Raw genomic sequence first — 13,296 nt, forward strand, 5'->3', positions numbered from 1 at the left:
AGAAGGCGCATGATTGCTTGTAGTCTTACCTTTTCTGTCTATCTGCTTGGATTATCTGTACTCACGCTACTCCTCATGCTTCCTCATGTCAGAAAAAATACAATCTGAGGATCCTACACGCGTGAGGGATCTTGGGTACAGTGGACGTCACACTAGGGATAGTATTACTGGCACGCCTGTGTCGACGCCCATTTTCGACTTTCGAAAAACAAACTGTAATACTCCGCAGCTTCCACTAGATGTCGGCCTATGCACAGCATGTGAATCTAAGCAGATACAAGCATCAGAAATACGATTACGGTGAGTAATGTATCCCATATATATATATATATATATATATATATATATATATATATATATATATATATATATATATGCCTGGCACTGGGGCAGGGTCACTGTTTGCACTGAGGGGCGATCTGTGTGCAGTGCAGTGCTGGAATGGTGTGTGTGTGTCCAGTGCAGTTCTGAGCGTGCTGTTTGCACAGTACTATGTATGGTGTTTGTACAGTACTGGGGCAGAATATGTGTGTGTGTATGTGCTTATGCGTGCATATGAAGTGCAGGGGTGATGTGTGTGTGAATGCAGGGTAGTGATGTGTAGTTTTGTGTGTGCAAGTGTCGAGCAGTATATAGGGGCTGTGTGCAGTGTGGGTATAGTGTGTGTGCAGAGCTGTGTGCATGTCTGCAGTGCAGTGGATAGTGTGGGTGTACAGTTCAGTGCGGAGGTGTTTATACACTATATCAGGGTGGCTGGCCACAAAGAACCACGCTGACTCCGATATAGAGCTCAAGGGTGTTTATTCAAATTCTTTGTAGATGGTATAGCCATATCTCTTGTGGCAATGGTGTCTGGATCTAGTGGGTCTTGGAATATTTGGCGATAGGGCCGGCCCTCTCTCATCTACCCTGGCCTTGTTCCTGCCTCTCTAACCCAGACATCCCTATCAGGGATAGTAGTAGCACTAGGATCGGTAACCCCTATCTGTATTTTGCTTTCTGGGCTATTGGTGTTTTCCCTGAATTGCTGGCTAGCTGACTCCCTGGTAATCTTTCCCTCTCCTACGCCCGCTTAGTAGTCTTAGGGACTGATGAATGGTGCTTTCTTTCACCCAGTATCACACTTGCTCCTTTCACACCCTCTTGTATCTCACCCTTCGCTATACTGGTCTCTTAGGTTGTTCGCCTCCCACCACCTCACTGTCTCTCCAGGCTCTCACTCTGCCTTTCAACCTACACCCTTCGATCTGCTTCTTTTCCTACTACGGTTCTTACTATAACTCTCACCATCAACTACCCTTCTATCTCTGGTATCATCTCTTCCCTCCTTCCTCCCACTCTACGTCCCCAATTCATACTGTTTCACTCTACGCCAAGTAACTACTCCTATTCTCCCACTCACTGTCACTCTTCCCACTCTCCCTCTATTACTGTTTTTGTTTTCCGCCACTATCCCTTCTTTCTCTCTCTGGATCGCAGGGATATTGTGCCCTGCTCAACCCCCTTGCTAGTCCCTGGCCAGACCCCCAGGGACACACAAGGATATTGTGCCCTGCACAACCCTTCTACTACTGACTACTGCCCTATCTCTTATCCCCTTCACTCGCTACTCCCACTACCTACTTACTTCCTACTACTGCCAAAACCACCCCCGCTACCGCTACTCCACTCCGCCACTACTACTACTCTAACTCTAATACTCACACCCTCCCCTCTCTCACACAAACACTCCACAGACCCCCTCCTTAACAATTGCCTGCCCTCTCCTATCGCTCTTGCCCCCTCTGGTCTCTCAAACGTCCTCTACTGCCTCTGGTCCTCACCCAACTAACCCACACTTGCACACTCACACACACCTCCTTAAAACCCCTACCCCCTCCCAGGATTGGGTACTTACCCAGTCCAATTACTTACATGGCTCACAAGGGCGTGACAGGGGGAGGCCATGGGAGAGCTTCTCATGGCCTAAAAATGGCTAGTAAGCCCCACACCTTTACTGCGTTTTTTCCATGGAGCCTATACTGGCTCTTCAAGACCCACAAGTCTTGCTGGGGACTTTTCCCCTTTTTAAACAAAGTCCCTCGTGGTTTAGTGGGTTTATTCTGTGTTTCTTCTGCAGCGACTGGTGTTGTCCCAGCAGCTGCTCCTCTTTCTGCAGGGCTGGCAGGCCATGTCTTGGGCTTGCCGGTGTTGCAGATGTTACCTTGTGACATAGCGGGAAACGTAGCGGCCTGCTGTAGCATCGTCTCCATCTGGCTCCTTCTGCGGCCTGGCTTCGCTGGCCTTCTCCGGTGCAGGGAGCACCGCCGTTGCAGGCATGTAAGGGAGGGAAGGGGGTCCCCGGCACACACACCGGCACAGCGCTCTTGGGGATATTCCCTTCCTCCCTTGACAAATCCGGTTTGCCGGCCCTGTCACAACACAGTTCTGGTTGGTGCAGATGTGCTGTGGAGCAGGCTGTATACACGTTGCGGTTGGTGTGGATGTACAGTGCAGTTTACCACATTTATGGATATCAAAGCAAGTCAAGATGTGCACATGCAATACCTTGTAGTCAGTTGTCATATTAATTTAGGTGCCAACTTCTTTTAGCACCTCAGGCACTAGCACTACTAAATTATATGGCTCTATGATATGCTATGAATCAGAGCATTTTCCAAGGCTTAATGTAGACTGGCCGCAATGGGGTTTTATTTTAATTCTTAATCCCCAATGTTCAATTACATTGGCTTTTCCAGTGCTCTGGTGGCCGTGCCTTAACACTCTACAAATTGAATGCTAGACATGGGTAAACATTAAGCAATATTCTGTCAAAGGAGAATAAATAAATTTAATTATGATGTTGCCAATATTTAAGTAACACAATGTGCCTCAATCTCATTGGTTCATTAGATCAGCAGCAGTTGCTGGGGAAGCTCTTCCCTTCTGAACAGATGGCTATCCTTACATTCCCATCCAGAAACTGTCTTGTTCAGCTTTGAGTGAGCCTTTCACACCCCAACAGCTGGGTGTCTAAGGGTTGAGCTGAATCCATAACCAGTCTAGTGAATACCGCTCTACAGTGGGTGATCAGGCAAGGGAAGGTAATTGGATGCAGAGGCTTTTTGTTCTCCTAATTGCTAGATATGTGCACTGACTCGTGGACAGTTCTTTGTACCATCTTTAATTCTCCCTTCATGATTTGCTGTGCCCCAAAGTGACTTGACTGAAAGTGAAGGCCTACAAGAATTGCGATCAGTGTTATCATTTATAAAATAAGTCACCTTCATTAGATGCTAGCAGATGACTTAGAAGGTATCAACACCATTGTAGTATGTTGGCACAAATGAAATGGAAATCCGCAACACTGATGATTGTATTGACAACTCAGAGTCTCCTTCGATATGGATGAAGACATTTTATAGAGACCCTCGACTTTGCTGAGGCATAGCAGGGACACGAGCTGAGGAACCTGTCCCTTTGAACAGAGCAGCTACGTTTTCAGAGTAGAGACAGTGGGCCTCATTCCGAGGTGGGCGGTAAGGGATACCGGGCACCGGTAAGGAGACAGGTGCCGGTAATCCCTTACCGCCCTATTTCCGAGGTCCGTTAGCGGGAACCGCAAGGGACGTGTGGTCAGACCACACGTCCCTTACGGGTCCCGTTAGGGGACGAGGGCGTTAATTACGGGCCTGCCATTAGCAGGCCTGTAATTAGAGCCTTCCCCATTCCCATTGAGCCCTATGGGGGCTCAAATGGGAATGGGGAATTGCATTTGGAATGGGGACTTACCGGATCCGCCTAGGACGGAATGTCCCAGTAAGTCCCCACTCCACCAGATCGGACCCGGACACGATTTTGGAGGCAGCCATGGCACTAATAGCGCCATGACTACCTCCAAAGTCGTAATGAGGCCCAGTGTCTCTTTAAGAAACACATCTAATTCTCCTCTGTGTGGGAGTGCAGTACAATGCTCAAGATTCATATGGGTTCCTTTATAGACCTCCAGCACCCTTGCAAGTAATGAGACATTTAATCTCTCATTACTGCTGATGAAGAATTCAAGCTCATTTCGAGAGATTGGGCCTCGTTCCGAGGTAGGTGGTAAGGGGTTAACAGCGGCGGTAAGGCTGCCGGTGCCGTTAATCCCTTAATGCCGCATTACGAGGTCCTTTAGCGGGTCCCGCTAAGGGCGGCTGGTTTTACCAGGCGCCCTTAGTGGGAGCCGCTAAAGGACCAGCATGCTAACAGTGGGCCCGTTATTAACGGGCCCGTTGTTAGCAAGGTCCCCATTCCCATTGAGCCCTATGGGGGCTTGAATGGAAATGGGGATGCATTCCCTGAATGGGATAATACCGGGTCCTCCAAGGTTGGAATGGCCCAGTAATTCCCCATTCAGGGAACCCGGACCCGGTATGTGGTAAGGGGGTAGCCATGGCGCTAATAGGCCCATGAGCTGCATCTTAACACCCAACCGAGCTGCACAATATTTCATATATGCAATCACCTTCTGTGCTGTGGCACATCAACACTTGTCCATCCTGCACAGAGAGCCAGCTGTGATATCCTTTTCTGGGCTGTGCCCTCCAATCGAGCCGTTCCAAGCACTTAGGCAGCATGCTACCTCTCATGCTCGCTCAGTATGCCTGGACTTTATTTTCTGCTTCTGATTCATGGGGAAGCTTGATGCTGCTGAGCCTTCTAAAAGTGACCATGGAAGTGAACGTTTGGGCTAGGTATCCTTTCTCAGACATCCTGGGCACGCTGACCCCTTTCCTTACCTTGGCCCCTAGAGATTGGTTTGTTCCCTGTTCCTAATCTTAGCAAAGCCATCTGTGTTTTTTTCTGTCTTAACCATGTTGCCTACATTGTTACCTTCTGCAATATAATGCCCTGCTGACTCACATCTCCGAAGAGTATAGATCCCATGGTACCATTAGAGCGGCAAAGCAGGTGTACTGTTTCTATTTGTTTACCTTTATGATTGAAACATTTCTGAGCATATTTGTGCGTGGTACAAGTTCAGCCATAGCTCGTAGAAGCCTTTGCGTTCCCTTGCACCCCTCTCTCTCTCGCAATTATGCAAACAAGCAGAATGTTAGTGTACAATTTGCAATAAGTACATGAACTGATTGTAGCTCTGATAATGTCAGTGTAACGTCTGCACATATATTGATAAAAATAAAGATGCTTCTAGTTTCCTTAGGTCCTATAGTAGGTCCTTTGTTAATGCAGTCTATTAGGTTTACCATGATAAGTCTTGATGACATCTTTTAACCTAATGGAATTTTTTTGAAAATAAAAAAACATGCTTGCAAGTGTAAGCATATTTTCCAGGTTGTTGGTTATTTTATGCGATTGTTCGCCCCTTCAGATTATTTCAAATTGTCTTCTAATTTGAGTTTCAGAGTTTAAATCACTGTGCTTTGAAGAAATGATACCTTCTGTCATAGACAGAATATATCCTTATCATTTATTTGTATATAGCGATGATCACAAAGTGAATTGTCTCTGGGCTATTAGATGTAAGTAGGTACATGCCTATAAAAGCCAGTGTTCTGTTCCCTTTCCGCCAGCCTATACAATCAATCATCGAGCTGCTTAGAGTTGCACAATAATGTGGCATGTGTGTTCCCTGAATGGATTCTTGTTTGCAAATTATCATACTGGGGCGTGCGCACTTGGAGTGGCTTCATTTAAGGGACAGTCGGAAATGCAAAACTCAATATGGTCAGTGTGAACAACAGGCAACAAGGAGACTATTAATGTAATGATCTGTTCTTACTTCTGAGTGAGCTCTTAATATACGTCATGTTCCAAGGTCAAATATTTGGGTCACAAGGTGACAAGCACAGATATTACTTCTGTGCACGTGGCAGGTGTCCTTTGGTCTTCCTAAATATCACACTCCACCTGGTGTGGAAATATTTTCCCTGGAACAACTTCATTAATCTGTCACTATTTAACTTCTGACCTGCTACAGGAAGTAATGCAGTCAGATGTTCTACCACCTCTGGAGGTTATTGAGTTCAAATGAGCTATGGGGGGTCGTTTGCTATTGCAAGATAAATGTCTCAAAGTTTGTGGACTGCTGAGTTGATGGTTTGGATCCACTGTGTGATTTGAGCTCCGCCTCAGTTGCCTTGCTCCACTGCACTGAGACACTAACTGACCTGTGCTTGCCCCCAAAATATACAAATGGCTTACTTTTTGAGCACCCAAATAAAATACCTTAATTACTCTTTTTTTCTCCTTATCAAAGATCACATATGGGAATTTCGAAATGTATTTGCCCGACGGAACACCACTTCAGGAGACATAGAGCTGCACACCACGCCATGGTCCTCCTGTGAGTGTCTGTTTGAAGATGATAAAAGAGCTCTGGAGTTTAAAGCTAATTATCAGAAGCCTGAAGCTCCACCACCAAAAATCATAGACATCGCATCTGTCTTGGAGGAGAAATATTCAGGTGAGGAGCCCCTGCCAAGCAGTTTGTATGTGAAGAGCCTGTAGAAGTGAGGTACTGAGATCACTTTCCCTCCCTCGTCCATGTAGGATGTTTCTATTTTTAAAGATCTCCCAGTGTCAAGAAGTATATGTGAAGAAAACAATCTAAAATACTGTGCAAATGTCATAAATTCCAAGTATTTCACTTGTCTCCATTAAAGCTCTCAGCTGTTACTAGTGGACCTTTTCCTCACTTCGCTTTATGGTCTGGATAGAGAGAGCGCCACATTCAGTGCATATCTATAGTATTCATATCTTACATGTAGTTTGCAGTTAATTAGCCACTCAGTGATGCATCAAGTACTCCTAATTGGTCCATTGCATTGTCGTTTCACTCTGATTGGTCAATAGCATCTGTGCTTGTTGATTGTTGGAGGGCTTGATTTGTACTTAGTTTGTGCATTGCCACAACATAAGAATAGAGATTTATATTGAGTCGATATGCCATGAGGTGGTGGTGCCGACCCTGTAAGTGCAGTTACTGAAAGTGTCTGCATGCCTCCAAGGGGCATACTGCCATTAGCACCCATGTAGTTCTCTACACGTGTGCTAACAGTACCTTTTTTATTTATTTATTTTATAAAAAAAAGGAAACTTAACTTTACAGCGTGGCCCACCGCGTGCAGTGCTGATGTACTAGAAGTCTGTTTTCAATGTTGAGGACGTTATCGTCCTCAACATTGAAATAGGACTTCTAGGACACCACCGCTGGTAAGTTTCTTTTTTTTCAAAATAAAAAAAAAAGACACCATTAGCACCCGTGTAGGAAACGACATGGGTACTAAAGTAAGGGGGAGCAGGGAAGGGAAGGGAAGGGAGCGCTGGCTAACCATGGTGCTCGGAACATGGGCGTGTACCTTAGAATACAGCCTGCATTGGCAAGCACCCCCTTCTAGGGTGCAAATGTTGTAAACTGCAGAACTTGCTACAGTCTACCAAAGGTGGAAAACAATCAAAGTTGAAGAAACATAATCTTTATACAGATCAGCACATTGTTGGCCTAATATAGCATGGATCAGCACTAGGATAAGCATTGCTTTGGTGAGAGATGCATTGAAAGAATATGTTTTTTGCATTAGGCCAATTTAGCTCTAGACCCAATACCGTGTAAAATTGTACCTGAACAGGTGCAATGAATTTGTAATACGGCCCCTAACATTGTATGACATGGCAATGAAATATTTTAAACGTTTTACTGAGAACCAAAAGAATTCTATTAAAAAGTAATTGTTAAATGCTTTACATTAGGGATGACGTTTCGGTTGCTCGTATGTCTTCAGTTTTATTTCACCTTTCTTAGGAAACATTGACAAAGGTGTTTGTATACATAAAGTTTCTTTTTGCAAAACGTGCGAAAACACATTGTTCCAAGATGAATTTCACCTGAAATGTTCGATGCTCGTATTCGGCTGCTGGAAGCTGGAAGAGAAGGGCACGCGCATGAATCCCACTCTGATCTGATTCACAGTGTATGTTGGCATCCATTGTATAATGAATAGCACTTCTCAAAAGAGTATCAATATATGCATTTAAATTCATAGCATAGCGCTAAATACCTAAATCATTCTGTTTCATATTGCCATGAGGAGGAATTTTAGATATTTCATATTGCCATGAGGAGGAAGATGAAGGCGAAATTTGAGAATGGGGAAAAAAATCGTGGTAATATTAAAAAGAAAGTCTCCTACAGAGAATTATAGCTTATGGGGCAGTGAGATAGTGTCTTAGACATAGGTCCCAGGCAAGAAACACCCTGCCTTTAACCACAGTTTCTGAGTTAAGGTCCACCCGTTCACTTGCTCCGTTTAGAATGGAAACATTTACCTGGATAGCTTAGAGCTGATGTTTCAATGGGGGATTCAAAGGTGCATAACCCTCGATCTTCCTTTGCAGTCAGTGCTTCTGAGAGGACAAGGACATCTGGGTTTGAGGGAGACCAGGCCTAGGCTGCAGAGCCTCTAAGCTACTTGGTGGCTGCTTCATATATGATTAGGCCCTAGCTATGCAAAAGGGGGAGTAGGGAAGAGAGAGCAAGAGTGTGAGAGACAGAGCTACTTCTAACTCGAGAAGAAGGCGCTATAGTATGTTATATCACTAGGGCATTTGCAAAAAGCTAAAGCACATTGGGTGAGTGGCTTTGTGGGACTGTCAGCCTCCTGGAAGCGCATTGCTGCCCTCAACTTATTTTCCAATAGCACGCAAAGTATCAGTGCAAATATAATACAAACATGCAGCTCCAGAGATGCCGTGGTCCTGATCCCTATATTTAAGGCAGATGCTTTATGTGGTGTCAGAGTGGATGGTGTGAGTGGCTAATTCAGTTAGTAGCTACTGAGGATTTTGGCAACACTCTGTGAAGTCCTCTACTGAAAACTAACAAACACTAAAATAGCTGATGAGCTATCTGAGCCATAAGAAATGAGGATACCAATGTACATATCAGTCCAATCCTGCCCATAAGGGCAGTCTCGCCCAAGAGGCCAGGCACATTTGAGCCCTGTTAGCACATTTTTTTTTTCTCAAATTGTTTTTATTGACAATACGCAAATGAGGTTGAGCAAGAATGCTGACCCAACCGGCAAAAAAAAACATCAATGTAAACCAAGTTGTCAGTATTATTTTCACTTTTTTTTTTACATTAACTCCCTTTCCCCTTGCCCCCCTCCCACCCTACCCCCCCGAACAAATAACATGCCAAGTCTAGGGGTGTTGCAAACTCTCAAACCTTAGGGGAGAACACTTGCTTATCATATGGTTGCAAAACATATTACTTGAGACAGCGGGGCTCGAAAAGAGGACCATCGATCAGGATTCATCTTGGGTACATGGGAGGATATGTCGTCACAACCTAGATCAGTATTCGTTTTACAGCCTCATGGAAACACAATCATCGTGCAGGAGGACTGCAGTCCATTCTTGAACAAAATCAGTCATGGTATCATTTGCTATTGCAGTAATTTTTTCATATACAAAGATCATCCTAAGTTTGCAGAGCCATTCCTCTTTAGAGGGAGCCAGGGCGCTCTTCCACTTTTGGGCCAGCGCCAATCTCCCTGCTCGCAGCATGGCACCGATGACCTTGGGATACACATTAGCTTCAGTCTCTGGCGTGGGAGTGCCCAACAGAACCTCCAGGGGATGAAGAGACGGGCTAAACCCCTCAATATCCCTAATCCAGCTGAGCAGCTCCGACCAATAAACCTGTATGGCCGGACAACCCCACCACATTTGAAACCAGGTACCCCGTTGGTGGCAGCCTCTTGGGCAAAAGGGGGACACATCCCGAAACATCTTGGACAACAAGGCCGGGGGGCGATGCCATGAATGAAGGATCTTGAAACTATGTTCCATGGCAGCGGTGTACAGGGAACCCGAGAAAATACCTTTAAATACAGCCCTCCAAGTATGGTCATCCAGTGGCATGCCCAGCCCGTCTTCCCATATGCTTTTGAAGGGCTGTCTACCCTCTAGATCAGCAGTTATCAAAACCCCGTAAAATTTGGATATCGAGCCCTTCCGAGTCGTACTTTTAGCCAATATGGTTTCAAATGGAGTGAGGGGGCGTCCAAGCTGGCCGGCCCACCTAGGGTGGGTCAAAACCCCTTTCAACCGCAGGTATTCAAAGACCATGGGGGGGTTATCTGCCAAAGCCTCGGTCAAGTTACCATACTCTATGAAGCCCTCTTCCCGCAAGAGTTGGGAGACCCTTTCCAACCCCATATCAGACCAGGCCTGAGTGTCCTGGAAACCCCTAGAGCCCAGATCCATGGGGGGGCCCCAGAGCGACGACAGCGGTGAGGGCCATGATGACAATAGTTTATTAGCTTTGTTGGGCTTCCATAGTGCCCACAGGGCCACTAGGGTGGGGTGTGTTCTGATTTGAGAGGGGAGAGCCCTTGGAGAGGCCCATAAGAGGTCTCTAACTTTTTTCGGGTGGGTGTGAACGTCTTCAATATAAGTCCAATAAGTGCCCATGTCGTCCCGCATATGCTCCAACATCACCCTGAGCTGGGCAGCTTTGTAGTAAAGCCGGAAGTCGGGGAGGCCGAAACCGCCATGGGACTTCGGGAGGGTCAGGGTGGAGGTCTTGACCCTTGGCCTGTTACCATTCCAAATGAACATGAGAACTCTAGATTGGAGCACCTCGAAAAAGGACTCGGGTATCACAATGGGAAGCGCTGCGAATAGATAGAGGAGGCGGGGCAAGATATTCATCTTCACTGTGACCATGCGCCCAAGCCAGGAAAGCGTGAGGGGTGCCCAACGCCTAAGGTCATTACTGACTTGAGCGAGGATCTCCGGGAAGTTGCTCTGGTATAGTTGGGATAGATCCCTGGGGATGGTGGTGCCGAGGTACCTAGTGGATACCCGTTCAATTCTAACCCCAAGAATATCGGTGTTGTTTCCAATGTCCTGATCCCCCAAGCCCATGGGCATGATACTTGATTTGGACGCATTTATCTTCAGTCCAGAAAAAGAGCTGAAGAGGTGTATAAGATCAAACAGCCGGGGTAAGGAGTCTTGAATGTTGGTTAGGTAGCTCAAAATGTCGTCTGCAAAGAGGGAAAGCTTAAACTCGCACTCGCCACACCGTATGCCCGTGATTTCCGGGTCATTTCTAACCGCTATGGCTAGAGGTTCCATTGCCAAGGCATACAATAGGGGCGACAGGGGACATCCCTGCCGAGTGCCCCTGGAGAGGGAAAAGGGCTCTGAGGTGCCCCCATTGACCAGGACTCTCGCCGAAGGGCCATTGTAGAGTGCTGCGACCCACCCACAGAAATTGTCACCCAGCCCCATCTTCCGGAGGACCCTGCCCATGTACGGCCATTCGACACGGTCGAAGGCCTTTTCTGAGTCTAGTGAGAGGAGGTACCCTTCCACTCCCTGCCTAGTTGTCTCATGCATGAGGTCGAGGGTTTTCCTTATATTGTCTGGCCCCTGGCGGCCCGGGATGAAACCCACTTGATCACCATGCACTAGGGTGGGGAGCAGTTTGGCCAGTCTATTCGCTAGGAGCTTGGCTAATATTTTCACATCGGTATTAAGGAGGGATATGGGGCGATATGATTGGCAATATGAGGGATCCTTGCCCTCTTTAGGCAGGACAACAATCAAGGCTGACATCATCGTGGGGGGGAGGGAACCTTGGACAAGAGCCGCATTGAACATCTTAGCCATGAATGGGGCTAGCAAGGACCTATACGTCTTGTAAAATTTGACTGTGAAACCATCGTCTCCCGGGGCTGTGCCGCTCTTCAAAGAGGATATAGTATCTATTACCTCTTCCGGGGAGATGGGACTCTCGAGAGAATCCGCTTTGTCCGGTAGAAGGCCCGGAACCGGGAGGGAGTCCAGGAAGCTGTCAACGACATTCCCATCCCCTGTATATTCCGAGCGATACAGCTTTTCATAATATAGCCTGAATTGTTCAGCTATCCCGGTGTCCCTCGCGGTCGAGTCCCCCTCCGAGGTGTGAATTGAGTTCACTCTCCTGCTATTTCTCATGTCTCGGAGTCTCCAAGCCAAAATTTTATCCGCCTTTTCCCCCCTTTCCATGTACCTCTGCTTCAAGAAAGCGAGCTTCCTTTCCGTCTGACCCACCTGGAGGTCTGCCAGCCTGGTTCCAACCCCTGTAGTTCCTCCCAATGTCCGGGGAACATCTGTGACCTTAACTTCCCCCCGGCTGGAGGGCTGCTATTTTGTCCTTTAACCCTTTCTCCTCATGTTCCCTCTCCTTCTTTCTCTTGGAGCCAATACCAATGAGGGTGCCTCTAATAGTTGCCTTAAATGCCTCCCACACTCCCATAGTTCCAACCTCGCCATTGTCATTGAGAGTAAAGTATTCCTCAATGGCTGCCAGGAGGGATTGGCGAATCTCCCTGTCCTGCAAAAGCAGGTCATTACACCTCCATCGGGATCCGGCCACCGGGACAGGAGGAAGGCCAATCTTAATCTTTACCATATCGTGGTCCGACCAAGGGACAATCTCCACTCCTGAGTCGGTGACCTCTCCCAGCAGCGAGGCGTCAACCAGGATGTAATCGATACGGGAGAAGGCTGAATGGGTCTTTGAATAATAGGTGTAGTCTGGGTTCCGGCCCTTCACGGGGGTGCACGTGTCAGCCAAACCTAATTCCCCATTCTCTTCCTGGAAGGCCAACGCCAGCTTCTTGTGGTGACGGACATTGGGGCAAGGCTTATCAGATTTCCTATCTCTCTCGGGGCAAAGCACCATGTTAAAATCTCCACCAACCAGAAGGGTACCTTCAGAAAATGACATTATTACCCCTCTCATCCCCTCCCAGAAGGTATCCTGCGCTTCATTCGGAGCATATATGCAAACCAATGTGAACAAACGACCCCTCACCTCCCCCTTCACCATGAGATACCGGCCTTCCGGGTCTGCTTTTAAGGCTTTGAACGCAAAATGGGCCCCAGGAGAAATCAGCAAAGCTACTCCCCGCTTATTAGACTGAACAGAAGCCGAGTACATCTGAGCTATGGGTCTGGCCCTGAGCTTAGGCTCTTTTCCCCGAACCCAGTGAGTCTCCTGCACAAAAAGAAAGTTAAGTCGCAGCCTCGCAAATTCCCTCACAATTAGGGACCTCTTCGTAGGCGAGTTAAGTCCGCGAGCATTCAATGACCCCACTGTCAAGAATTGGAGCGGATCATCCATTACAGTACAGATAAAAGCTCATAGCTCCATTCTTCGAAAAGCAAGCGTGTTTACTCCCACAATACTTCCACAACCCACTGACGATATAAGACAGCCCCAGGGGTGTGAGAATACCCGAAAAACTTGGCACA

The 13,296-nt window shown here is 47.1% G+C and overlaps 1 protein-coding gene across 8 annotated transcripts in view; it reads left to right on the plus strand.

The window, feature by feature from the left end:
• The window catches only part of SHLD2 (shieldin complex subunit 2), a 1,351,673-nt gene that overhangs the window by 1,031,513 nt on the left and 306,864 nt on the right, over positions 1-13,296 (plus strand). For all 8 annotated transcript variants that reach the window (XM_069610780.1, XM_069610782.1, XM_069610781.1 and 5 more), the window contains one exon: positions 6,242-6,448. In XM_069610780.1, coding sequence (XP_069466881.1) covers positions 6,242-6,448 — 207 coding nt within the window. The remainder of the gene's footprint in view (positions 1-6,241; positions 6,449-13,296) is intronic.

The sequence above is a fragment of the Ambystoma mexicanum genome, chromosome 8, assembly GCF_040938575.1.
Source record: "Ambystoma mexicanum isolate Mex_15411 chromosome 8, UKY_AmexF1_1, whole genome shotgun sequence".
NCBI lineage: Eukaryota > Metazoa > Chordata > Amphibia > Caudata > Ambystomatidae > Ambystoma > Ambystoma mexicanum.